The sequence below is a fragment of the Myotis lucifugus genome, unplaced genomic scaffold, assembly GCF_000147115.1.
Source record: "Myotis lucifugus unplaced genomic scaffold, Myoluc2.0 scaffold_308, whole genome shotgun sequence".
NCBI lineage: Eukaryota > Metazoa > Chordata > Mammalia > Chiroptera > Vespertilionidae > Myotis > Myotis lucifugus.
In genome coordinates, this window is record NW_005871356.1 from 290,969 (window position 1) to 318,367 (window position 27,399).

General features: G+C 38.6%; 1 protein-coding gene across 6 annotated transcripts in view; it reads right to left on the bottom strand.

The window, feature by feature from the left end:
* Positions 1-2,523: 2,523 nt before the first annotated feature.
* The window catches only part of MTTP (microsomal triglyceride transfer protein), a 59,833-nt gene continuing 34,957 nt past the window's right edge, over positions 2,524-27,399 (bottom strand). For all 6 annotated transcript variants that reach the window (XM_006100280.3, XM_023763905.1, XM_023763910.1 and 3 more), the window contains 10 exons: positions 26,880-27,048; positions 25,743-25,850; positions 22,597-22,809; positions 20,383-20,594; positions 15,867-15,964; positions 15,640-15,761; positions 13,636-13,863; positions 8,277-8,401; positions 5,245-5,415; positions 2,524-3,794 (listed from right to left, as the gene is read on the bottom strand). In XM_006100280.3, the coding sequence (XP_006100342.3) occupies positions 3,617-3,794; positions 5,245-5,415; positions 8,277-8,401; positions 13,636-13,863; positions 15,640-15,761; positions 15,867-15,964; positions 20,383-20,594; positions 22,597-22,809; positions 25,743-25,850; positions 26,880-27,048 (1,624 nt within the window). In that variant the 3' untranslated portion in view covers positions 2,524-3,616. The remainder of the gene's footprint in view (positions 3,795-5,244; positions 5,416-8,276; positions 8,402-13,635; positions 13,864-15,639; positions 15,762-15,866; positions 15,965-20,382; positions 20,595-22,596; positions 22,810-25,742; positions 25,851-26,879; positions 27,049-27,399) is intronic.

The window sequence follows — 27,399 nt, forward strand, 5'->3', positions numbered from 1 at the left end:
TCAGGTGCCCTGATTTATGAAGAGGTTAGAATTTCAGGAAGCCTTTAATATGGTGAGAATGCTGATATGCTGATGAAGCTAGCTAGTCTAAGTCTTGTCAAAGGCTCCGTGATTGAAAGAGGAAACTGGCTAATGGCCACAAAGAAGAGATCCATGCCAATCACCCAGCACGGAGTGGGCAGGGAGCAAAGAGGGCTAAGGGTGAAGAGAACTCAGAAGGCCAGAGCAAAAGCAAGAGACTGAAAGTGAAGAAGCTGTTTAGTTTAGGGGCAAGGGGGCTACTGAAGGTGACAAGGGAGGAGTGTAGATAGAAGCAGCATGGCCAAAGCCCTTTGATAAGAGGTTTATCCCAACAGAAGTGTTGTGAAGAGTCATCAAAGACATAGCAAAAAACTGATATTTCTTTCTGCCCCTTGAAATTACAACCTGATCAACAGATAATCCCCTGAGTGAAGTGTTCTCGGAAAGCTTCTACACCTTCAGTACTACTTGGATAGACTAAGAACAGGTGTGTATTACACGCATATGTATTTACACACTGGATATAGTATTGCAGAATAACATTATATTCTATAGATTATTATAATGTGAGAATCATAACAAGATAATATTACCCTTGGCCTAGAGTTAGCATTTCATAAATGTTAACTACTATGATATATCTCTCTCTATTATAGCATTTCTACCTCTGAACATTTCAAATTCACTACTATATAGGTTGCTTAAAGATCCTCAAATTTATTTGCATGTTCTTTGAAGGAAATTTAGAAAATGTTAAAATATTCTAAAAACTGAAAAATAGGACAATTTCTTAATTATTCAGAGGGACCTACTACACAAATTACCTTAAAAATAAATGCTTATAATTGTGTTTTGTAGACTAATTATTTACTTCATAAAATTATAAAACTACCTCTTTCCAATATTCTTAGAGGAATGATTTTTATCAGCTGTATCTTATTTCTTCATATTGCTATATCATAATGTTTAATCAATCTCATATTTAAAAATATTTAGTTTTTATAATTTTGGGCTATGAAAATAATGCTGCAACAAACATCTTTGAGCACAAATCTTTCCAGGCATCTCTGAATATTTCCTTGTGATAGACTTCTAAGTAGAATTACTGAATAAAAGGATATAAATGTTCTTAAAATTTTTGACACATGAGATTTTGAGATATCTCCCTACCTCCCATATCCCAACTCTGCTACCCGCCCAAAACATGCAAACACACTATTTAGAAACTTCATATTTTAGCACTTCACTTATTGAAAATTACCCTGAAGATGGAGGAATAGGAGACTCATATTGGTTTGCTGGAATACATATTTTACTGCAGACACACACACATAATGTGTGTGTGTGTGTGTGTGTGTGTGTGTGTGTTTACAAACATCACACCAATGATCTCCTTATGATTTTAAGTGTCTTCCTTTTTCTCTAGAGCAGCGGTTCTCAACCTGTGGGTCACGACCCCTTTGGCAGTCGAACGACCCTTTCACAGGGGTTGCCTAAGACCATCCTGCATATCAGATATTTACATTATGATTCCTAACAGTAGCAACATTACAGTTATGAAGTAGCAACGAAAATACTTTTATGGTTGGGTCACAACAGGAGGAACTGTATTTAAAGGGCCAGAAGGTTGAGAACCACTGTTCTAGAGCAAGACTCTCAAAGTGTGGTCCCCATACTAACAGCTTGGGCTTCACTGGGAAACTTCACCGCTTTATCATTGCAAATCCTCAGCCCAATTCAGGCCAGTTGAATCCAAAATGGAAAAGAGCTTCAGTGCTCTGTTTTAAGCAGCACTCCAGGCGGTTCTCATGGACACGATCTTGAGAACCACTCTCTGGACCCCAGGGCACTGGCAGCCATAAGTGTTTGGAGGAAACAAGAAGGCTGCTGCTCCCGAGTGAGAACTCCGGTCTTGACCCATCATGTTAGCGCACCAGTCCACAATGAGATAGTCCCTTTTTGATCCTCATTTTCTTCAATGATTTTTTTTAATGGAGACTACCAATGCTGGTTTCAGGGTGTCTGCAAACATTTTTTAAAAGATCGTGCTTAAGAAATATTGCTTTCCTTCCTTTTCTGACAAAGTTAATCTAGACTGCATTTTTTTTCCTCTGAAGGGAGTGTAAGAGCACTGGTCCCTGAAGAGAGAGTAAACTGCTTTGCTATGGATGCTTCCTCCAAGGCCAATGTCACCACCAAGGACATATCACGTCCCCTAAAGGTTTTGATTTCTTTCTTTCCTCTTAGTAACATAACAGTAAGGGTGCCGGTCCAGGGTTTTATGAAAACTGGGCTTAAAGCTTGTTTTCAACTTCACGGGCCCTTAGGCGGTTCTGGCTGCTATTATTTTCAGTGGCCCATTTTCCCCAAGGGCTCTGACCTCCTTTTGGAATCTCTGGCCTGTTCTATAGGGTTGCAAAGGCTACTTGTGTATATGTCTGGGCTCAGAAATTGGCAAGAGCAGAGAGATATGGTGTTTAAAGTAACAAAAGACAAAAAGAATTCAATAGGATTTCCACATATTTATTTCATCACACATCATTTTAAATGTACAGCCAATAATAGGCTAGATCAATTTCTGTGGTGCATGTGTGCGCGCGCATGTGTTTGTGTGTACTTAATAAACAAATGAACATCTGTTATCTGTTTTGGGTTTATTACTATAAACACACTTTTCATTAATAAATATTTAAAAATGTTGAACATGCCTCTTCTAATTTGAACAAATAAAAATCTTTCCTTGATTTCATATTTTAGAAGTCCAAATCTATCAGTACTAAATTCTCTCAGCCAACTCTGGATTGTGTACAGATTGTAGTCACACAGACTAGAACTTTCATGACCAAACAGCTGAACAAAAGATAAAATGACGACTACATCAAGATGTCCCTTATAAAGGACAGTGCACCACATTACGGTCTCCAAGAGACACAGCACACAAAAAAATCAAATGGAGTTTCTGAAATTAATATCTCTAAATCTTATGTGCTAAGTCCAGTGTTTTTATAGGGCGGAATGCAGAGGACTGACTATGTGGTCAGCAGAAAGATAAGATGGTATGTTAATGTTGTATGCCTTCTCCCTCAATAAAACTAACAACAGAGAGATAAATATCAATTCATGAAGCTGGCTGAAAAAAGTATTTAAAAAGTCTTGTTCCCTCACACCCCCCATGGAACAAGGTCTGTTTTGTTTTGTTTTGTTTCCTGCAGGAATATGTTTGGTAGAAACAATACATGTTTAAGGTTCTATCAAGGGCTACATACACACTGAAAATTATTGAAACAAAATTGGGTTCTTCTGAGTGTGTGTATGGTATTTTTTAAATAAACAATAGTTTCTTTAGAGGGAAGGACAATTCTCACTATATCAAATAGAATTTGCTAAAAGTATCACATTATTTTGGCTCAAAATTGATACTGTTAGTATTCTGAATCGGTCCAAATTTGGTCATTTGAGGTTTTTCACAACTTTTTACAAAAATCTTAAATACAGGTAAATGTAAACACTGTGCTCTCAGAGAGCAAGCACTGAGGCATGTCACATGGTTTCCCTCCTGGGGAGATGAATTCAAGTGAAACATCACCGATCAGTTTCAAAACCAGCCCCCACCGCTGGAAGCACTCTCCGGCTGAGGGGGAAACACCACCTTGCACATATTAGCATTCTCTTGGTGGAGAGGGAATTCAGATCCTGGCACCAGCATTTCTTTTCTTTTCCGTAAGACGTATCCTTTGCCTGTGGACAGCCTTTCATACTTGGTCTCAAATTGCCTGCATAACAACAACAATAGCAAAATCACACACATAGTAAAGTCACCTCATGCCTGTCAGAGCCATGCTCTTATGTACACCTGAAGCTTCTGTGTCAAAGCGATTTGAGAAAGGATCCGAGTGCCAATGGCGACCGGCTTCCATTCCCATGAATGGGGTGATGTTTTTCTCCCCCTTTCTTTTTATACAAACAGATACACTTCAAATGCTTGGAATATAGGAGGCTGCCAGACATTTTTCTGGAACGGAGGACTACATTCCTCTCAGCTCTTTGGAGATGCTGTTAAGCTTTGCAAGCCTTGCTATGTCCTCCTCCCCTCATTCCAGGAGCCCCACTTTGGGCTCAGTCCCCTTGTGAGAAAGGAGCAAGTTTAACTGGATTTAAGATGAGAAAGCTGTAGCCAAAGGGAAATGTGGAACCAAACCAGTTAGCCCGGTGCTTGGATCGGTGATTACTGCATGTTGACCATTGGAAGGGTGGTTTTTAAAACTGCATTAATGGAGGTTTATTCTATACATATGTTAGTATAAACTAGGAACAGTTTAATATTCTGACTATAATCCACTATATTTTATTCTGTAAAAATATAACCAACTCATAATTATACTTGTATCATTGATGCATATTTATATGGATCATGAAATGTCAAGAATATAAAGAAGGTGCTCAACTCTGGCTTACTTGTCAAAGAAGATGAGGAAGATATGGATTGCTGTTTTAAGCAGACAAATTGCTTTCATGGTTAACAATCTGTCAAGGAAACCTCTGCAACTCACAGTATCACCTAAACCAAAGGCATTTTACTTCCACATGATAGTATTGTTATGAATATGGTCACATGATTCGAAGGACACAGTGTAAAAGCTATAGAGTGGGAGAGTTGTCGGGAAATTTACATGAACAATTATATATTCAGTTTTTGAGGCACTAAGAATTCTACTGAAAAATTTATAAACTCTCAAACTCTCAAGCTTTAGCCAAAACTTAAACAAGGTTGAGTTGCCGTTGTATGGATTACCTAAAAACTGTGAATTCAGTTGGGCTCCTTAACCATGGTAAATGATTTCATGTTTTGTTTTGAGCTCTCTGTCCAGTGGACAACTGTGAAGATACAGCTGATAGTAAATATGCATCCAGTATTTTTGCTGAAACTACATGGCAATTCTTATGGTAAATCTGATCCCTTTGTTTCCTTGATAAATTGTTTCTAGATAGAATATGATACCTTCTGAATTGAAAGAACTGATCATTACAGTTCCTTGGTATCCTAGAGACTGACTCAATTTTTAGCCTTATCAAGAATTCTGTTACTAATTTAAAGATAATTTGTTTCATGAATTTCTTTTTACCATTTTCTTTTAATTTCTGAAAGTGAACGTTGAAAACTGGGTGTGAGTTCCTGGTGAACTGGGGCTGGCCCTGGAACATTCCCCGAGCACTGCTTCTTACCTGTATGGAGCCTCAGCCCTGTCCATCTGCAGGCAGACTAAGAACGGGTACTGAGAAAACTGCACGGTGGAGACAAACTCCATGCTGGTCTCTGTTTCGGCACTGATTTCCAGGCCGGCTTTCACAAAAGAGGAGTCCACAGTGACGTCACCAGCTATTACCACAGCCAACCTAAAGATTTGAGGCAGAAAAAAACTATTAACATTACATTGAACTGAGCTGGAATAACTGCTATAATTTCCCAAGATCTGAACTCATGCTGCTGATGACCATGAGGAAAGGGGCTAATATGTGACCTAAATGTGTTCAGAATTCTATTGGTAACCAGGGCCTGATTAGGCCCAGGGATTGCAGAGTGAAGATTTGCTCTTCCCCTGAACCCTCCCCCAGCCTTCAATTCTAGATGTGGGAAGGAAATGTCTATCAGGTACTACTGTTTGGTATGGGCATACCAAGGGCCAAGATGAAAATATTCCTGGAACCGGCTCTTCTCAGAAAGTCAGAAATATCTGAGTTATCTAAATTCAGCAAGAAGACGGATAATGTTTATAATAATTTTCTTGCTCCCTTGGTTTCTCTGTTGGCGTCTAGGTAGCTATTTCAATTCTATTTTATTACTTTCTCCAAAGGGTCTCTAGAGAGCTAAGTCTATTTGAAAAAATATTGTGTCACAAAAAAACCCATTCATATAGTGGGGCACAGTGGGTGGCCCAGGAATGACAGATATGGTGGGTTCTCCAAAAATTGCTCAGAGGACTAGATTGACAGATTGAATTGTCTAGGGAGAGTGGCTTGGGTGAAAATGAAGATCAACAACTCAGTGGAAGGCTTACCTCTAGGAATACTCTAATTTAATTGTAGACTTTCAGTAATATTGTGGGAAGTTACTCCCACAATTACATCAGAGTTGTATGTCCAAGCTTTTTTGATAGAGGTACTCATTTTTGCTGTGCAACTTAAAGCTTACCACCTACTGTTATCAGCGTAAAAGTAGGTCACATGTGTACCGTTAAATCCCTGAATACCTCACTGTATCTTAACACTCAACAAAGGCTTAAGAGGTATTTTTAAATGAACAAATTAAAAATTGAGGATAGATTGGCTATAATGTGGATACTGATAGATTTTTAGGGATACAGTGTCCTTAAAAATCCAGAGTTTTTTGTTGTTGCTATTGTTGATTTCTTTCTACAAAAAAAAATTTAAAATTCAGTATAATTTGGGGGCACTTCTATCTAGAAATACTTCAGAAAGAGAAAACAGATGACTGACTCAATGGGAAGCCCTAAATTATATTGCTGATCACTGTGATGATCACTCCATTTCTCATTCATTGGTTTGTTTTAGTAACACTGTGGGCCGCAAATGTGTCAGCTTTCAATTGTTCTCAATTCCTTCAGCCATAGTTCAAAATAAACCAAAATATTTAATTTTATCACCTTATCTCACTTATCCCACACCATAGTTTAAATATCCAAAAAGATAAAAATCAATTGCATTTCAATTTCCTTTTCTTTGATGTTATAATAAACAGAAGAATAATTCTTTTGATTATTACAATGGTTCAGAAACACTGTTTTGTGTTCAAAATGAAACATTTCACTTAATCTGAGAGGTAGATTAGGAAAACTAAAGGAGCTGAGAACATTTTGTTTAGAAAATAAATGCTAACAAAAAACTTAAGGACTGAATATTTAATAGTTAGATTCGGCATAAAAGTGATCATTTTAAAATTTTTATCCACTGAAGACAGTGAAAGAGTAAAACCTTGAGATTCGCAAATAGAGGGATAATATATAAAAAAAGTTTGCTTCAGAGTAAAGCTTCCTAACAGCACTGTCAGCTATTGAAGTGGAATACCACAAGAAGATGAACCTCTCATCCACTGGGCATGCTGTCTATGGATGTCTTTAAAAGTCAAAAGTCAAGATTCTTGGCTGAGTTGCATCAGGTGCTGACCTGCTCGTAAGAAGCTATGGAAAGAATGACTTCCCATGGTTATTTCCTACTCTATGATTTAATGATTACAAATAGAAAGTATAGATTCTGATAAACAAATGGGACTACATCAAACTAAAAAGTTTTTGCACAGCAAAGGAAACCATCAACAAATTGAAAAGGCAAACCATTGAATGAAAAAACACATCAATGATATACATCTGATAAGGGGTTAATACCCAAAATTTATAAAGAACTTCTACAACTCAACACCAGAAAAACAAACAACCCAATTTAAAAATGTGCAAGGGACCTGAATAGACATTCCTCCAAAGAAGACATACAGATGGCCAACAGGCATATGAAAAGATGCTCAACATCACTAATCATCAGAGAGATGCAAATTAAAACCACAATGAGATATCCCCTCACACCTGCCAGAATGGCTACCATCAATAAATCAACAAATAACAAGTGCTGGCGAGGATGTGGAGAAAAGGAAAGCTTAGTGCCAATTTGGAAGCGGCCCAAATGTCCATCAGTAGATGAAAAGCTGTGGTACATTCACAAAAATGGAATATACTTGGCCATAGAAAAGAAGATCTTACAGCATGGATGGTCCTGGAGAGCATCATGCTAAGTGAAATAAGTCAGTCAGAGGAAGACCAGTACCATACACCTTCAGTCATATGTGGAGACTAACAAACAAAATAGAAACAGACTCATAGCTAGAGAACAGACTGACAGCTGTCAGAGGGGTTTTGGGGCTGGGTGAAAACGGTGAAGGGATTAAGCAAAACAACAACTCATAGACACGTGGTTATTACTAGAGGGAAAGGGGTGAGGGAGAAGGTAGATGAGGGTATAGGGGGACAAATGGTGATGGAAGGAGACTTGAAGTGAGGTGGTGAACACACAAAAACAATATACAGATGATGTATTATAGAATTGTACTACTGAAACCAACCAATGTCACCCCAATAAATTCAATAATAAATAAATACATAGGCAGAAAAAAGTATAGATTTTGAAAAGTCAGAAGGTAAAACAATTCCAAAACCTAATTTCTGAAGTTATTTGCATAGAATACTTACAGATTTTTCACTCGAGTTTTTGACTCACGATACCACAGACTAAACTCCATTGCACCTGAAATATCGATGGCAAGAGCACCCTGGACGTCTATATTGGCCTTCAGTCCAGATTGCAACTGAAGCTCCTAGAAGCAAAAATATGTAATAATAGTAGTAATAATCACTATTTAGCCAACCCCTTTGAAAAGGAACATTCAGCCTCCTGCTGTAGATAATACCATTTGAGCCGTGTTAATGTTGGAGTCTTTCTCTAGGCTTGGAAACACATTTTAGTTCTGAGTTGGAAGGGGAAATGGTTTTCAAAGTGTGGTTCCCTGACAAATAACATCAGCATCCTGGAAACTTGTTAGAAACACAAATCCCATACCTACTGAATTAGAAACTCTGAGGGTGGGGTCCAGCAACCTATGTTGTAACAAGTCCTCATGTGATTCTGATGCATTCAAATTTGAGAACCACCAGATTAGAGAAAATGAAGGCATCTCCATCAGGAATCCAGCTATGGCTTTGGAGTAGGGATGAGGGATTGGCAAGCTGACTGCTAGTGGTCCTTTACCACTTTTCTAGTTATATGCTGTGTCAAGTATAGACAACTGCATCCTGCTGGCAAATGAAAATGATGATGAAAACTGCCAGTACAATGTAATGTTCCAGGAATTGCCTCGTCCAGCTGGGAAAGGAAGGCGAGGCAATTGAACTAAGCCTTAATACCCCGCTCTTTGACATCTGAAATGACATCAAGTTAATATGTTGTGTCCAACATGAACTCAACAGCATATTCCAGAGAGACAATACTCGCTGACCAACATAGTCCCTTCTAAGCAATTTTATAGTTTTCTGAAATTCATTGTTTTGTACTGTTTGTACAAAGGCCAGCATTTAGCCTTTAAGTCTTGCAGTTTCAATGTATATTAATTAGCTCTGGGGATGTTGGCTGAAAACTTCTTCAGTTGGGTTGGAATCAGATTGCCTGGGGAGAGTGTTGGAAATGATAATGGTCTGGGAGGAAAGGCTCAGTATCCTTAATTTTGATATTCCTTCAAAGATCTTAGGTTTATGGTAACTGGCAGCATGACCAACTTTATGTCACTGCCCTACTCAGATCAAACCGTGTTTTCACCAACTATAAATGACACAATGTTGCTTTCTAGAAAGGATTCTGTTGATCTCCTGGAATTATCTTCACTTTCCAAAAAATGTGGCGAGAATGTCAGTCAAAGGACTTGGCTTACAACCAGGTATACTAAAAAAGTCTTCTTCTGGCATGAAGCTACCTTTAACTGAAAGACACTTGGACAAAAGAATGAGATTCTCAACATAGAGCTAAAGACACTAATATAAAAGAACACAAATTAGCCCTGGCCGGCTTGGCCCAGTGGATAGAGCGTCAGCCTGCGGACTGAAGGGTCCCTGGTTCGATTCCGGCCAAGGGCACATGCCTGGGTTGTGGGCTCGGTCCTGAGTAAGGGGGCGTGCAGGAGGCAGCTGATCAATGATTCTCTCTCATCATTGATGTTTCTATCTCTCTCTCCTTCTCCCTTCCTCTCTGAAACCAACAAAGAAATATATATATATTTTAAAAAGAACACAAATTACCCTGATAAAACCACAATAATCCCGTCCAAAGTTGAACCTATGCCTATGAACTGCAGAACCATAATATCAGAGTTCTGCGTTTGCACTGTAATTGTGATTGTTCCTAAATGAGCCCTACTGGGTGCCCTGCCTCAGAAGTATTTATTTCTTTGTTCTCAGTTTGAAAAATTATGGTCTGTGATGTGGACTCTGGCTTTTCTACTGGCCATACATTAGGTGGATGTCAAAACAAACCCACATTCTCAAAAGCAAAACAAAACCAAACAACGAGGTCAAGGGGGGGAAAAAAGAGAACATATGTAATACTCTTTGTAATACTTTAAGCAATAAAACAAAATTTCAAAAAAAGACAGCAATAAAAGATTAAGTATTGAGAAAAAACAAACAAAAACCAAGTGTTGTGACACTCTTTACTCCGTGAGAGGGATTAAGCCACACAGTGCAGTGGTTGTCCCTTCCAGGGGTATAAAATGAGTGGAACGAACAGTTTTAAAGCCCCAACTGTGTCCTAAGAGCTCTGCATTTGACATCTCATGCAACTCCCATACTAATCTTCCATGGTGACATTACATCTAAAGGTTGAAAAGAAAGATCAGGCTTGGAGGCTACCTGTGGAGCCAGAATGAGCACCCAGACTGCCTCTGGTTGGGGAGACTGCTCTACTCCCACCCATGGCTATAACAATATCATAACTGCTTTTTGTCTCCTGGTGTTCAGGGAAGCAGTTCTGAGAAACACTGCAAAAGTGTTAGAGCAGAGGCTTATGCCAGTGTTTGACCCAGAGCGCATATTTATTTAAATTTTTGCCTATGAACTAGAGGAACAAGATGCTGAAGCTTTGTGTTTGTAGCTAACATGACCCCTTGGGTCTTTTATTTTTGGTCCCAAAGGTGTTTCTTACAGCTCAAACACTTATATTTTCACAACTCATTCCACTGCTTCCATTCAGGAAAATACGTTCTTTTACTCCATGAGAGGGAGTAAAGTTGCCTAAAGAGGGTACCCCCTATTATGACTAAAGAGGGTCCCCCCTATTATGCTGACTTATCAGACATCCTTCTCTGAAGAGTAATCCAATGATCTGAAAACAGAGAGTGAGCACAGAGTAATTCCATCTGCTCTGGTGGCTATGACAGGCCACCCACTGCCAAAATTTCCTTCAGTGTCAGCACTTGACCTAATGTGGTATGTGCCTCTGAAGCTGCTCGACATTACTGGGTGCCTTGCAGAGCAGGGAGCCTCAAACAGCTTATTTGTATAATAACCCCAGATCTTCCAAATACTCCAACCTGAAATATACAGACATTGGGTTGTGTTTAATAGCCTGGGGATGATCTCTTCAAATATGCCTTAGGTGCCCTCGCTTAATGAATAAAAAAACCTAATAAGATCATCTAGACCAGGAGTCAGTGAACTATGGGCTGGAAGCAAATCTGGCCCACTGGCTATTTTTATAAACAAAAGATTTTGAAACACTGCCACACTTATTTGTTACTATGTCACTATTGGCTAGCTTCACTCTACAATGGCAGAGCTGAGTAGCTGCAATAGAGACCACGAGTCCATGTGTCCACAAAGCCAAAAATATTTACTTTCTGCCCTTTCCATAAAAGTTTGACAACCTTGATCTAGATTACTACTTATGTTTACAACCAGTTTTATACCTGGATTCATACTATTAGGCACTGTTGATGAGTAGCTGAGCACATACAGATGGTGCTGAACTATTATTATTCATGTGTCTTAAAATATAAATTACAACCTCAGCACTCTTATGCCTTCTTAAGAGGATGAATCTCCCCAGAGGTAATACTGCAAAGAAAATATACAGTGTATAGTTCTGACATAATATGAGAACTGTTTTTACATGAGGATTAAGGGATATGAAAGGCACTGCTGGTTGTCTTTCTTTTCACTCATATGAACAGAAACACAGTCTTGTATACAGTGCTATTCAACCATTTAAAAACTATATTTATCAGCTTCTCTTGCAGCTAGAAACATCCACATGACATAATTTTGGTCAATAACCAAAAGTTTTCCTTTTATAGATACTTAGTTTTTGTAGGAATGGATAGGGCTTCCAGGAAAGTTTCTGAAAAAGAGTCAGACTCTACTGCCCCTTCCTCCTTCTTGGATTGAGGTAATAGTGCTGGCAAGGCAGCAGCCATCTGATGATCATGGGGTGACAAGCATGAGGTTAAAAGCCACAAGTAAAAATGGCTGAGCTGAGGGGAAAAGAGCCTGGATCTTGTAATAACTTAGGATTTCTATAGCAACACATTACTTACTGGATGACTACTTCTAAATATTTGTTACATGATAAAAATCAAACTATTTCGTTACACTACCCTAGTTTTTTTTGTTATATACAGGTATTTTGAAGTGCTACTAGGAATAATAAAGATTGGACATTAATATTTAGTTTTAACCTATGATGTTTTGAAGGGGTTTTAGTAAAATCTGATACTTAAGGTCTCTCCCACATCTTAAAATCTATGATTTCATAACCAGAACCCAACAAATCAGAATCCTCAAATTATCTGGGAAACAACAAAGCTGGTAAAAACTCTGGACTATCTGTTTCAAATGCCTTACTTCATTAGTAGGAAATCTTGGTTTAAAGCTATTAAGTACTGCCCAGGAACATACAGAAAGTAATGAGTAGGGGCAAAATTCAAACCTACTCATGAATTTACTAAACCACAAAAGCAAACTTTCCAACAAGTCTTATAGTCTGTAGATTTTAATCCAATCTCCTCATATATCACTAATATCATAAGTATGAATTAGAGTACAAAGTGATCACTTTAGGGATTTCCTCTAGGATCCTTATTTAACAAATATTCCATTTTTTATATTGGTATGCTTAGTAAGGCAGGAAATAAGTCAAGCCATTAAAATTTTTTTTTTAAGCATGAAACATTTGAACTCAAAGGTTATTCAGATTAACCCTCTTCTGTTTCCCAGAAAACCCACCGAGGCAGACCACTCCCATCCATAGTATCTTGCTTACCTAAATCTTACTGCACAAAAGATAGTATCATCATAACTTATCACGGTAATGTAAAACTTGGGGGTGAGAAAAACTGAACATCATTCTGAAGAATACAGTTCAAGTGAATGGAAGTTCTCCTATTCTCTACTAATAAATGGTTAGATCTTATATGATTCTGTGAACATGAGAGTTTGGGGCAAAAAGTCTACATGTGGTTGGTGTCAGTGATTGGTTGTTCCTCTACTAATTTGTCAGGGTCAAAATGATGCACTACATGGCTCTTCATAATCGTCATCATGATAAATGTCATCAGTAACTTGTGAAGCCATGTGGTTTAGCTCCTGCTTTAGAATAACTATCTAAGCCCTCATGTCCAGGAAAGCCACGTGAACAGAGATAATGCCATGTCTGCTCTGTTTTATCTTAGACGATTTCCTCCACCATTTCTTGTTTATGTTAGAATTCATATTTTATTTTTTTCAGTTGTACTGAAATATAATTGACATTATACTATACTCATATTATATTGAGTATTTTTTCTTTTGCCTTAACAGTGAGATGTCTTAACCAGCTAATAAAGGCAAAAGAAAACCTTGCTTATCTATAGCCAGGAGAAAGGGCAACAATACCAAGAGACTGAATGCTTAAAATGTGAGTTCCAAGATGCATGGAACTTTGTCTTGTATCCTCAAGGCAAAGAACACATTTAAAATATACCTGGTACATTTTAGGAATTCAATAAAATTTGCAGAATGAATTAATTACCTGGGAATGATCTATCAACAGAGCAAGTGCTTTCACCACACTGACAGGGTCGCTAGATGCTGATAGCATTTTGGACATCAAATCACTGTATCCGTTGAAAAAAGTGACAGGTCTCAGTTGCACATCAAAGAGAATGACTGACAGGCCAGCATAGGAGTCAAGGTTCTCCTCCCCCTCATCGGGAGTGGCAGCAATTAAGGTCTCCAGTCCTTGGGCTTCAATGACCACCTAGGGAGAAATGGACATCACATTACATAACATGACATAACATAAGCTCCATGCCTGTTCTGTAAGCGATGGTGAGCTATAGCTAGAACTTTCCCAGGGGTTAATAATTCAAAAATCTGTAGCAGCTAGGCAAAAACAAAACAAAAACAACTTTTATGCCTAAATATAACGTTATTTTTCTTTTTTGTTGTTGTTGTTGTTGTTAATCCTCACCTGAAGATATTTTTCCAATGATTTTTAGAGAGTGGAAGGGAGCGGGAGAGACAGAAATATCAATGTGAGAGACACACATCGATTGGTTGCCCTCTGCATGCCTCATCAGTGCTGGGGATCAAGCCTGCAACCAAGGTATGTGCCCTTGACCGGAACTGAATCCAGGACCCTTCAGTCCATAGGCCATCACTCTATCCACTGAGCTAAACTGGCTAGGGCTAGTTAGTTTTCTTCATTTAATCCTCACAACCACCCTTTGGGATACATGTTATTTTATCCATTTTGTAGATGAGACAAAAAAAAAAAAAAAAAAAGCTCAAATGCTGAGGCAGGGTTCAAACCCCTCTTCCTAACTGCTTTCTATTTGATGGTGTCATCCCAGAAACCCTTAGTCTCCCCAGAACTGTCATACAGATTGGGTCAGCTATTGTGTAGAGCCCCTAAAAGGAGGTGGAGAGGTGTTGGGACAGTCACCCTAAGGCTGCTTCTATGGGAGGGTGTGGAGCTCTCTAAACCATGACTCACACCTTCGGGTCCAACCTTTTCTCTCTAGCTCAAAGGAAGCACGGTGAATCTCACATCCTGATCTCTATTTGACACAGGAATCCTACATATGCTCTGTCCTCCCCACCCAGTCCCTTGCTACTGGGTACTGGCATTTCAGAGTGCATATCAGAAAACAGATGGTGATTCCTCAGGACGGAAGAGCATACTGTTCTGTCTAGAGTTCTATCAGAGGGTAGAGTGAGTTTATATAGCACTGGATCATTTTTAAGCCTCAATGAGTCTATTTAGAAGGTTACAGTTTGATATGAATGAAAACTAAAAAGAAAGCATATTTCAAAATTAGAAAGCCTTGACCAAATTTTAGATAAAACAAAAGGACAGAAATCAGCCAGCTGTCAAACGCCTACACTTTATTCTTTTCTCTCCTAGCAGTATTGGAAAAACATAGATTAACTCTTTAGAGAGCCATATTCTGTTATGAAAGTTTTAAAAGATATATTTTTGTTGATTTCAGAGAGGAAGGGAGAGGAAAAGATAAAAACATCAATAATGAGATTGGCTGCCTCCTGCACACCCCACACAGGGGATCAAGCCCACAACTTGGGCATGTGTCCTGACTGGGAATTGAACCATGACTTCCTGGTTCATAGGTTAATGCTCAACCACTGAGCAACACCAGCCAGGCTCTTATGAAAAGTTTTTATTTTGGGGAATGAACCTCTTCATGGAAATACCCAGAGAAAGAAAATATATTCTAGAATGAAATATCTGGAGCTCCAAGAAATATATCTGTGAATAGAAATATTTTTTAAAACACATGTGAGAAATACTGGCACGAAATCTATATATATATTTATATTTCAAGTTCATATTTGGAACTCTCTCTGGGACTATAAACCATCAGCCTCTTACAGATGATGAAATCATGGGTGACATATGCCAGCAGCCACCATTAATTTACACATTCTGTAATGTTACCATCAGTATATATCTTATTTTACCCCACACTAATTTTTTACATACTTTATCCATCAAAATTAATGGAAAATGAGTTACCTGGGTACCATGGAGATGAGACTTCCCAATATACTGAAAGATGTTCACGTTACTTCTCCTTAGGATGCCAGAACCGGAGTAAAGAATGTCAAGACCGTAAGTGGATGCCGAATGGGGGCTACCTAATGGCCAAAAAAGAAAAGAAAGCCAACCCTGTAATTTAATAATAGTTCCAGCAAACCCACGTTGGGAGGGGCATGGAGGGAGGACCCCTTTAGGTTACATACGTCCTATGTAGCCAGTATAGGCAGAAGAAGATCCACTCTGGGCGAAACGGTCATAATTATGAGCAACCATCTCCTTCAGAACTCGACGGATCATTTTGCTGCAACACATAAAAGGGAAAGCTGCACATTCATTGTAATGACTGATTCCCAAGTCAGATTTGGAAAAAACCCAAGTCCTCCATGGAAAACACAGGGGCTGAAATTTCCTCACACTTCTCCAGGACTGGGCAGTGCCAGCTGGAGTGCTAGCACCAGAGTCAGGGCTTTCCCCTTCATTCCTCAGCAAGATGAGGACATAGCTGTGAGCCAGTGGGAGCTGGCTGATGGACACGCCTCAGCAGTGGACAAACATATTTTTTGAGTCACTTTGGTTCCACTGATAAACAGCATGCACTTGAAAAGAAAGCTGTCCTGAACTGGAGAGGTTGCCAATTTTTCCTTAAACATTTTCCTACACCCTCTAATGTTATCACTGGCTAATTACAACTACATAATGGTAAACTTTCAGGAATTTCTTTTGTGTTCATGTACTTTTCAATTAAAAAAAAAATCTCAGCGGGAGAAACCAAAATGGCGGCATAAGTAAACACCTGAAATTGCTGCCTCGCACAACCATTTCAAAAATACAACTAAAAGACAAAACGGACATCATCCAGAACCCAGGAAGGCTGGCTGAATGGAAATTCTACAACTAGAAGGAAAGAGAAAAGCACACTGAGACTCAGAGGAGGTGCGGAAGTAAAGTGCAGAGGTATGGAGGCGCACATGGAAAGGGCTGGCAACTGAGGACACGGTTGTCTTTTTCCATCAGGAGGAAGACACAAGCTCCTGACGGCTCTGAACTCCAGTTCTGGGCGAGTCTCTGGGGACCCAGACTCATACGGAAAGAAACTGGACTGTCTGGCCGCAGGCGGAACTCGGAATTCGAGGGCGGCTTTCTCTCAGAGGTGCTTGTAGCGATTACCACGGGAAACTGAGACCCGGGGCCTCTTAGGACAGGGCTGAGGATCAGCCATAGCTGTTTGCTCCACCCTGTTGATTCCCTGAGACCCCGCCCCACCCAAGCTGCTCGCAGAGGCTTTTGCATATGAATGCAATCTAAAATTAACTAACAAACTGCAGCTGGGTCAGAGAGACCCAGAACATCCAAAAGAAGGCCCAAGGCCCCACAGCAGCTTGCACTGCTTCACAGCTGGGCCTCATTTTGGCACCTCCAAACCCCAAACAAGGAAGAAGAATCTGCAGATCTCTCCGTAGCTCCTGCTGGGTAGCCTCAGGCAGAGGCTAAATTAGCACCTCCTTAGAGATCCAAGAGCCAATGTACCCAGTGGTCAGAGTGGGACCATCCAGATTACAACTCCTCAGATCCATAAGGGACACACTCAGGGGGAAGACTCAGTGAGCACCAAAGCCCCATAAGTGTGTCTTCAGCACAGAAGTTCTCCCACCGTAGACACAGCTGATTCTAACAGACAATTGCCTGGAGGTCAATTCCTCCCAGTGATACCAACAACAATCAAGGCTTAACTATAATAAGACTGTGCACACAGCCCACAAAGGGGTGCACCAGGAGTGTCCACCTCAGGTAATTGGGGAGGCTGAGCCACTGGGCCCTATAGGACACCTAGCACAAAAAGCCACTCTATCAACACAGGGAAGCATAAAAAATGCGGAGACAAAGAAACAGGACACAAATGACAGAAATGGAGGAAAGCAAACTACTTGATATAGAGTTCAAAACCAGGGTTATAAGGTTTTTCAAGAATTTTCTGGAAACCGCCGATAAATTTAGTTAGACCCTGGAAGATATGAAAAAGGACCAACTAGAAATTAAACATACACTGACTGAAATAAAGAATAATATACAGAGATCCAACAGCAGACAAGAGGATCTCAAGAATCAAGTCAAAGATTTGAAATACTAAGAAGCAAAAAATACCCAACCGGAAAAGCAAAAAGAAAAAAGAACCCAAAAATATGAAGACAGTGTAAGGAGCCTCTGGGACAACTTCAAGCATACCAACATCCGAATTATAGGGGTGCCAGAAGAAGAGAGAGAGCAAGATATTGAAAACCTATTTGAAGAAATCATGACAGAAAACTTCCCCTACCTGGTGAAAGAAATAGACTTACAAGTCCAGGAAGCACACAGAACCCCAAACAAAAGGAATCCAAAGAGGACCACACCAAGACACATCATAATTAAAATGCCAAGGGCAAAAGACAAAGAGAGAATCCTAAAAGCAGCAAGAAAAAAAGTTAGTTATCTACAAGGGAGTACCCATATGATTCTCCAGCTGATTTCTCAACAGAAACTATGCAGGCCAGAAGGGAGTGGCAAGAAATATTCAAAGTGATGAATAGCAAGAACCTACAACTAAGATGACTTTATCCAGCAAAGCTATCATTCAGAATTGAAGGTCAGATAAAGATCTTCACAGATAAGAAAAAGCTAAAGGAGTTCATCACCACCAAACCAGTATTATATGAAATGCTGAAAGGTATCCTTTAAGAAGAGGAAGTAGAAGAAAAAGGTAAAGATAAAAATTATGAACAACAAATACATATCTATCAATAAGTGAATCTAAAAATCAAGTGAATAAAAAATCTGATGAACAGAATAAACTGGTGAATATAATAAAATCAGGGGCATAGAAAGGGAGTGGACTGACAATTCTTGAGGGGAAAGGGGTGTGGGGGGTGCAGGAAGAGACTGGACAAAAATCGTACACCTATGGATGAGGACAGCGGGAGGGGTAAGGGCAGAGGGTGGGGTGGAAACTGGATGGAGGGGAGCTATGGGGGGGAAAAAGAGGAACAACTGTAATAATCTGAACAATAAAGATTTATTTAAAAAAAAATCTCAGCTACATCCATATATAAACCATTGTCTCCTCTAACAAAAGTCTCGAACCTTACCCCATATCTCTAACTTGTCTACTTATCTAATTAGTGTGGAGATCTTTCCATTCCTGACTACTTAACACTAATCATATCGGTATTTATAAAATTATAACAATGCAGAAAGAAATCTGGACCTAGATCTGAGGTAGAACATTATTGAGAGGAGAGAATGGTTACCTTATCATCTTTTGCCCCCAGTATCACTAGGTTCTAAGAGTTCAGCCTGGAGAATAAAAGGTGAGGACGATCATACATCTTTCCTCAAATATTCAAAGGGTCTGCGTATGGATAAATTACTAGGCCTGTTCCTTTTGGCTCCGGGGGTAAAACCAGGGCCAATACTAAGATTTCAGTTATACAAAAAAGTAATGGTGAGTCTCTGAACAATGACACCAGTTCCCTCTATGGAGGTGACTCTCCTGCCACTGGAGAGGTGTAGGCAATGTCTGGACACCCCCTGCCAGGAGCCTAGGCCCCCACACTGGAAACACCAAGCAAGATAGCCTTTAATGTCCCTTCCAACTCCAATGGTTTTGGTTCTGAGAATCTGACCTGCAGTGTTTGCGATGGCCTCCTCGCCTGTCCCCTCTGCTTCCTCTTTATTGCCCCTGAATCACTATGTTCAGAATCACTATGGGCAGCAGATCCACCAGGATCTCCTCCATGAGTCTCATAAGAGAAAACCCAGCAATAGAAGATGTCAGGTCCTTGACTAGTAATTCATGGCTGCAAATGGGCTCTGCTTCTTTCCTCCATCCTCACGCTCCTTTTTCCTTATGTTTCCTGCTCTTTTCTCTCTTCTACTCACTCCCCGTTTCTATTCCTTCATCCTTCTTAGTTCTTGTTTTTCCTTCAATCTTTTGCTGCCTTTTTATTTGTTTCCATTTCTCCTTATTTTCCTCCCTCGCATTGTCTGTTTTCCTTTTCAACTGGTAATGCTCAGATTTGATGGTTCCTGGGGGGAGTGCTCTGCATATAACTCAGGGGAAATGGGAATTCCTTTTCTGGCCCTCTCTTTCAGGGAAGAGGTGTAGAGAGTTTCAGGGACACCACTTTGAAGAGGGATATCGGTGAATGAAGAAGAGACTTGGGAACCAGCAGGAAGATGAAGCCAGTAAGAGTAACTGGGAGCAACAAAGTCTGTTGGTCCCATTTTTCATCCCTTGAGTGGTCCTTAAACTGTTGGCCATGCCTAAGCTTTTCAATTTAAATGGTAAATTCTTTTGACCTGTGATATGAGGCTTCAAAAATTTCTAACATTTAGAAAGTTAAGATGACAGACCATTTTTTGAGAACCTAACATCCTTTTGTAGTACTATTTAAAAAAAGAGTCTTATTAAAAATATAGTTGGATTCTAGAACATGACTCACATTTGGTCACATTATATTTATCAGACTGAGCAGGAGACCTAGAGTAAAAATCATACCTGGAATTCTAAATTAGAGTGCTAAAGTGAAGTTGCTAAATAGTTCTCTTATGGGAAATTTGGCAAACTCTTTCATTGTGTAACACAACCCAGCATAGTGACCATACCGGTATTATTATCCACATGTGTACCACACAATATACAGCTAAGCCTGAAAAAGCAGAGACAGGTGCACTGTATCATACCTGGCAGGCATTTCAAAACGTAGGATGTCTTGAACAGTGGAAAGCATGTATTTATTCATTTCTTTGGGAAGCTCCCCAATAGAGAGCAGGATGTTTTTTACTTCCATGTAGGATGGATTGTTATTTAAAATGATAGCAGCTGCGGTGGTGCGCACGGTCTTTTCATGAACTTTGCGATTCTGATGGTATATCCTGTTCAAAGTCTTCTTCACCTGTTCATAAGATGTTCAGATTTATTAGTGCATATCTAGGCTTTTAAAATTGACATTGCCGCAGACATAGTTAGTGCTCTTAAAATACACATTCCTACATTTCCCAGGTTCCTTTGCTATTAGGTAGGGGCCAAAGTTCTGCTAACAGGTCATAAACAGAATCACTTTGGGTAGTTTCTAGGCTGAGGCACTCAAGAGCTGGTACATCATCTCCATCTCTTTTGTTTCACTATTGTAGTGAACTTTGGGGCACAATTTCCTTTACCTACATTAGACATAGCATGAATGAGAAATACATTTTTGATAAGCTGAGATTTTTTTTTTTAGAGAGGAAGGGGGGTGGAGAGAGAGAGAGAGACTAAGAGAGAGAGAGAGAGAGAGAGAGAGAGAGAGATGGATTGGCTGCCTACCGCACAAGCTCCGATCAGGAATTGAACCTGCAACCTGGGTATTGAACCCACCACCTTCTGGTGTACAGGACGACACTCCCATCAACTGAGCCACTGGCCAGGGCAAGCTGAGATTTCGAGGCTCATTTGTAATTATAGCAGATCATGATGTTACCTAACTAATATAGATTTTTTAAAAGATACTACCACCATGTGGCAATGGGGCTCAGGGGAGAGATGGCTACATGAACCGATATTTCCTTACAATGAAGTACCTAAGAACCTTCCTTTCTCCTTTTTAAAAATTACACTGTAATAATCTTTCTTTTTAGAACAATTTTAGGTTCATAGCAAACTTAAGCTGAAAGTACAGATAGTTCCTATATACTCTTGCTCCTCATCTGCCCCCCCCCCCACCCCCGCCATCCCACACAACCTCTCCCTCTATTCTATACCACAGTGGTCATTTGTTGCATTTGATGAACTTATATTGACACATCATTATCATTGAAAGTCCATTGGTTACATTAGGGGACTTAAAAAACAAAAACATTAACACCAAAGGAAATTTGCCAATGTATTTACATTCTGTAGCAACAAATAATTCTGCTGGTTACAAGCACTGCCTAATCTTACACTGTGTGTGGTATTCTGTACTAGGCATTTATAAATATTTCTTTCAATGTCTTTTACTATCTCTCCCACATGTTGGCCTTGTTTTTGGGTATATAGGAGTTAAGTGACTCACTTACGCACAAACAACTAGGAATGGACAAAGCCAGATTTTATATGTAGGTCTGTATGTCTCAAAAGGCCCTGACCTTAACCATCACATTTTTGCAAAAAAGACCCCAAAAAAACCAAAAAAAAAAAACATGACACAAAACCAATGGAAAGATGTTTATCTGAAAATTGGAAACATCATTCTCAACAGGCAGTTTAGCTTGGGGTTTATAAACATTCTCTGCCTTAATAAAAGTTTAATTTAGATAGCTGCCTGAAAATGTAGCTGTAGACACCAATACTTAAGGAAAGATATTTCAGTGTCAAAAAATTTTAACAGCATCTTAAAATTTATAGAAATAAAGGTATTTCTGAAAATACTTTCTTTTCTTTTTATAATACTCACTTGACGACATGCTTTTTTATCAATTTCCAAAGAGAAAGGGAGAGAGGGAGAGAGACAGAGAGAGAGAACCATCAATGTGAGAGAGAAACATAGATCAGTTGCATCCCATATGTGCCCCAATCAGGGATCGAACCCACAACCTAGGTATGTGCCCTGACTGGGAATTGAACCCACAACTTTTTGGAGCAAGGAGATGACACTCCCACCAACTGATATGCGGTCAGGGCAATACTTTGTGTGTTTTTTTAAGTAAAAGAATATGCTTTAATATTTATGCTTCAGGATATAGGACATTTTTCTATTCAAAAGGTGAGGCTGCTTCAGCATAGCCTTAAATCCAATTTAAGAGGCATTTCTAAACAGAAAAGAGAAATTGGTAGTTTGGGAAAAAAATAGGATGACTTCAAAGGCATCTGCATTTTACTCATATTTAGACATGCCCTTTTCCTTTTGTGACTTTTCCCAACCTTCTTGGAGACTTTACCTCATCCGTTATGAAAGGGACATCATATCTCTGGAGAGTGGTGGTAGCCAGGTGGCTGATGGGCCCTTCTCCTGTCTCCGCATACTTGAGGAGGATCGGGATGCCTTCTGGGAGCAGGGCATTCTTCAGAGCCAGCAGGTACATCATGATGTCCTCTTTTTTCTCTGGTTTTTCCAGTCCTCCCAGGATTAATTTCTTAGCTTCTACCACTCCCTAAAAAATCACATATTGTTTCAGACATATGCATGGCCATACATTAAACAAGGCTTGGGCATGACTGGCTTCACTCTTAGGCCCAAGAAAACAACTTGAGTATTAGAAAATTTTGCATTGGTTTCATGACTGAGGCGCACAGTGAAAATGAACAAGTAAAGCTTGACAAAGGTGCTCTGGGGTCTTTTCTTTACATGTATTCGTTAACATATTTTTAGGAAGCCATGAGTATAATAGTGGACATACTACCTTTTGAACATATTCTGAATGTACAAAGTCATTTAAGAAATTCCCTTGATTAATTATTCATAAAACTGCCTACTCATTGAATTTTTGAAGCAACAATTAGATGGTGTCTAAGAGGTAACAGTTTTCTTACGTAAAAACTTTGGTGAAAATATTTACTACTTGACCGTAGGTCTTTTCTAAATGTTTAAAAAGTGCTTGTTTCTGCTTTACTTCATATTTACTAATGCTGCCATACAGTTACAAAATATTTCTCAAGTGCCTCCTACTTGGCATGTACTTTGCTAGGTACTTTTCAAATATGTTCTTTAAGCAGAAAATTCCTTTTTCCCTGGCCTAGAAATATAGGAATTGAGTACAAGTTAATAATTTAATGGAAAACCAAAATAGGGACCTCTGGGTTTATCTTTGCTACTATGTATGTTTTAGGGCTTCAGTTTCATCATTAAAATAAAGATTCCTAAGACCTAATCATCTATAGGATTTGTAAACTCTGAAATTGGGCTGCAGGCACACGCAAAAACAAACACACGTGCACAAACCAGGGTGGGGGCAGGAGGTGAGGGGCTAGAGGAGACATAAAAGGTCTCTGACTAGAAGGAAAGATACTGTATTTTCTCTATGCCGATTACCTATGCCAACTATCAGACTGATAAAAACACACTAAAAAGTTTGACAACACACTTTGTTATTGAGGTTGTGGGGAAATAGGTATTAACATACATTGCTGCTAGAAGCATAACATGATACGACTCTTATAGAGGATAATTTGGCAAAAGCTAACAAATCTGCATTTTGATCCTGAAGCTACAGTTCCAACAATAAGAAAAAGAAATGTACCTAAGATTATTCATTTTAGCATTATTTGTAATAACAAAAGAATGGAAACCACCTAACAACCACACATAAGAGACGCTGCATAAACTGTGCTACATCAACACAATGGAGTGCTAGACAGTTGTAAAAAAGAAAGAGGAGGATCTCTCTTAAACCACACGGGGTGATTTTCAGGACATACAGTTAGTGAAAAAAAAAATAAGGTAGGAGAAAGTGTATACAGAGCGCTATATTTGTGCAAGAAAAAGGAAATGACAATGTGTGTGTACATCTGCTTACTGTTGCACAGAGAAACACAGGAAGGAGAAACCAAAAACTAATACTACTACTTATGTAGAGAAGTTGGTGAGCATGGGTGAAGAGAATGAGACATATATATTTTGTGCTCCAGCTCCACCGAATTTCTTACTGTTCCCAAGTATACCAGGCACATTTTGACTTTGGGCCTTTTCATACATAGCTGTTGTTTTCCTAGAATGTCCGTTATTCTATACTACCATCTCTTCACCTACAGAGCTCTTCTTAACTAAGCTCAAATATTAATTACTTTTTGGTGAAACCTTCCCCAGCAGCCCAAACAGAATAGTTTGTTACATCTTCTGTATTCTTAGAGTACCCTTTTTATATTTCAACATTATTGTATTTATCTGTTTGTGTTTGATAAACAAACTAGTTATTTGAAGATAGTAGAACATTTTATGTGTCTTTACATTAAGGGACTAGCATCATACCTAGCACAGAGTAAGTGCTCATCAAATACTACTGGATGGATGTTTTTATATGTAAGTTTTGTCTTTAGACAAGATATTTGATATATTATTGCTGAAGTATATAATCTACTCAAATAATTGTGGATATATAATAAGAAGTCATAGTTCTTTAATATCATAAAAATTATACAAATTTGATTTCTGTCAGATCTTAATAAGATACTCAAACATTTTCAATACCATTTTCTGTGATCTTTTCAAAACTCATTTACGTTCTAGTTATGAGTTGTCTCTTTTGGAGCTATTTTGTTTTAAGAACGTTCTCTTTCTATTGTTTTTATAGCAAGTACTCAGTAAGCAAAATAGTATGGTGATGTCTTTTGAAGATAGAGGAAAAATGCTGACTGGAACCTAACTAATCTAATAAATGTAGACAGAAAAAAAGACTATGTTTTTATGTATTCAGCATCTTTAATCTATTTACACTATAGAAAGATGGGCTATGTTGGATAATAATCCATTTGGATTTTCCATACTTAGCTATGCTTACAAAGTGAGTGTTTTCTTTTAATGAGAAAGACATTAAAATTGATAGTCCACTCAGGCAAGTGAAGAAGCTTTGAGAAAATGAAATTAAAAATAAAATGTAAAGTCCTCAGTAAATAAAGGTAAATAATTTCCACCATCAAAACTCAAAACCGCAAACCACAATTACTGCTCTAGGGGAGAGCCCTAGAGTCTAATATTTTTCTAATAACTAGAACTAAACCCTACATATTGTTCAAAACTGAGTACACAGTGGGCACGTAATAAATACATATTGATGGGGGATTAATAAATGATTCACTTTTTAGCAAGTATTTATTGAACATTATCTATGTACTAAATACCATTTTAAGCAACTGGCATTGAAAAAAAGGAAGATCCAATTCTGCATGGAGCTTACATTTCAGTGGGAGACAATAAACATAATAAATAACTGAATTGTAAAGTGTGTCAGATGGCAATAATGGCTATGCAAACAGAGAAAGTCGAGTAGGGTAGAGGGGATTAGGAGTAGCAGTGGTGGGCAGCATGTGAGTGTTAAAGAGGATGGTCTGGAGCTGCCTAGGTAACACATGAGATGGGATTCACACTTACCTTGAGTTTGCAGCCATCGCTCTGACACAGCTTCCTGACGAGGGCCCCGATGGTGATCATAACACTTTCTCTGATGTCATTGCTCGCAAAGGAACCTTTGAACTTACTCTATTAGCCAAAAAGGGATAAAATAAGTTATCAAACTGTTTAAACATTTCCAAGGGATATTTTTTTTTAGTTAAGAAATAAAGTAACCAGTGCCTGAGGGAATTACGTTACTAGATTGCAAACTCCCCTTTCCAGATATTCTTAACGTTGGTCTATGAACCCAGTGATGGCGAACCTATGACACACGTGTCAGAGGTGACACGCGAACTCATTTTTTTGGTTGATTTTTCTTTGTTAAATGGCATTTAAATATATAAAATAAATATCAAAAATATAAATCTTTGTTTTACTATGGTTGCAAAGATCAAAAGATTTCTATATGTGACACAGCACCAGAGTTAAGTTAGGGTTTTTCAAAATGCTGACACACCCAGCTCAAAAGGTTCGCCATCACTGCCTAGAAGTTTATGGATTGGATTCACTGGTTCAGTGAACAAAAACAAACAAACAAAGGCCTGTAAAATTTTATGCATGGGTGTAAAGGAGCTTCGTTACTTTTATCAGATTCTTAAATAGACCCATTTTCCCAAAAGATTATGAACTGTTCGATTAGATCATAAGTGGGTAAATGTACATAAGAAAAAAAAATCTTGGGCCCAAGAGAAGTCTAGCTTTTATTTCCAATGTAAATTGTTTAATATCAGAAGACTGGTATCTCTTCAACATACTGTGTATTAAATACCATGGAGATCTTTGAAGTCAAAACAAATATTTTAAAATAAATTTTTGAATTAACCAAGGCTTCTCCCCTCTGAAATTTTGTATTATATGATTGGTAAACACAGTCCTTAAATTTCTGTAAAGTATACTTTGTTATTTAGAGGAATTGCAAAGAAGACACTATGAGATAATTTACTATAGAGTTAATAATTAATGAGTAAGAATAGTTCAATAGAATTTGATTATGAATAATCAGAAGGCTCTTGTTCTGCCTTCATTCTGATGCACACAACTTTTAATTACTGCTTCGATTGCTGAGAGCTTTTTAGTGGTGAGAGCCTTTACTTTCCCAGTGTCCATCTGACTTACAATGAGGGCTCTCAGGAGTTCTTCGTCGGGATGGGAGGCAAATCCGCAGGCATAGAGAAACCTCTCCTGAAGGATAACGTTACTGCTACTTTTGAAATCCAAAAAGTCCAAAATCGCATCCAATGAGTCTGGGGTCTGAGCCGAGGTGACAGCATCCACCAGCTGCGGTCTATAAAAAAAGGCATCGTTACGGATGTCAATGTTTAGGGGGCTCACAGAACTGTTTAAAATCGCTACCATTTACAGACTCTCATTGGTTTGAATTTCCTAAAGAAGTGAACATTTTTTTATTTGTTTGTTTTGTTTTCTGGAGGGTTTTTTTTGCATTCTTAAAATTTTTTATTTTAAAGAAAATCGATTTTAAATATAATAATGTTACATGCAATAAACATTAACATTTCAAGAAAAATGATTTTGAAAATAATAATACTGCATACAATAAAAATTAATATTTCAAGAAAAAAGGATTTTAGGTATAATAATATTAACAAAACTGTACTAACATAGTATAATATCACAA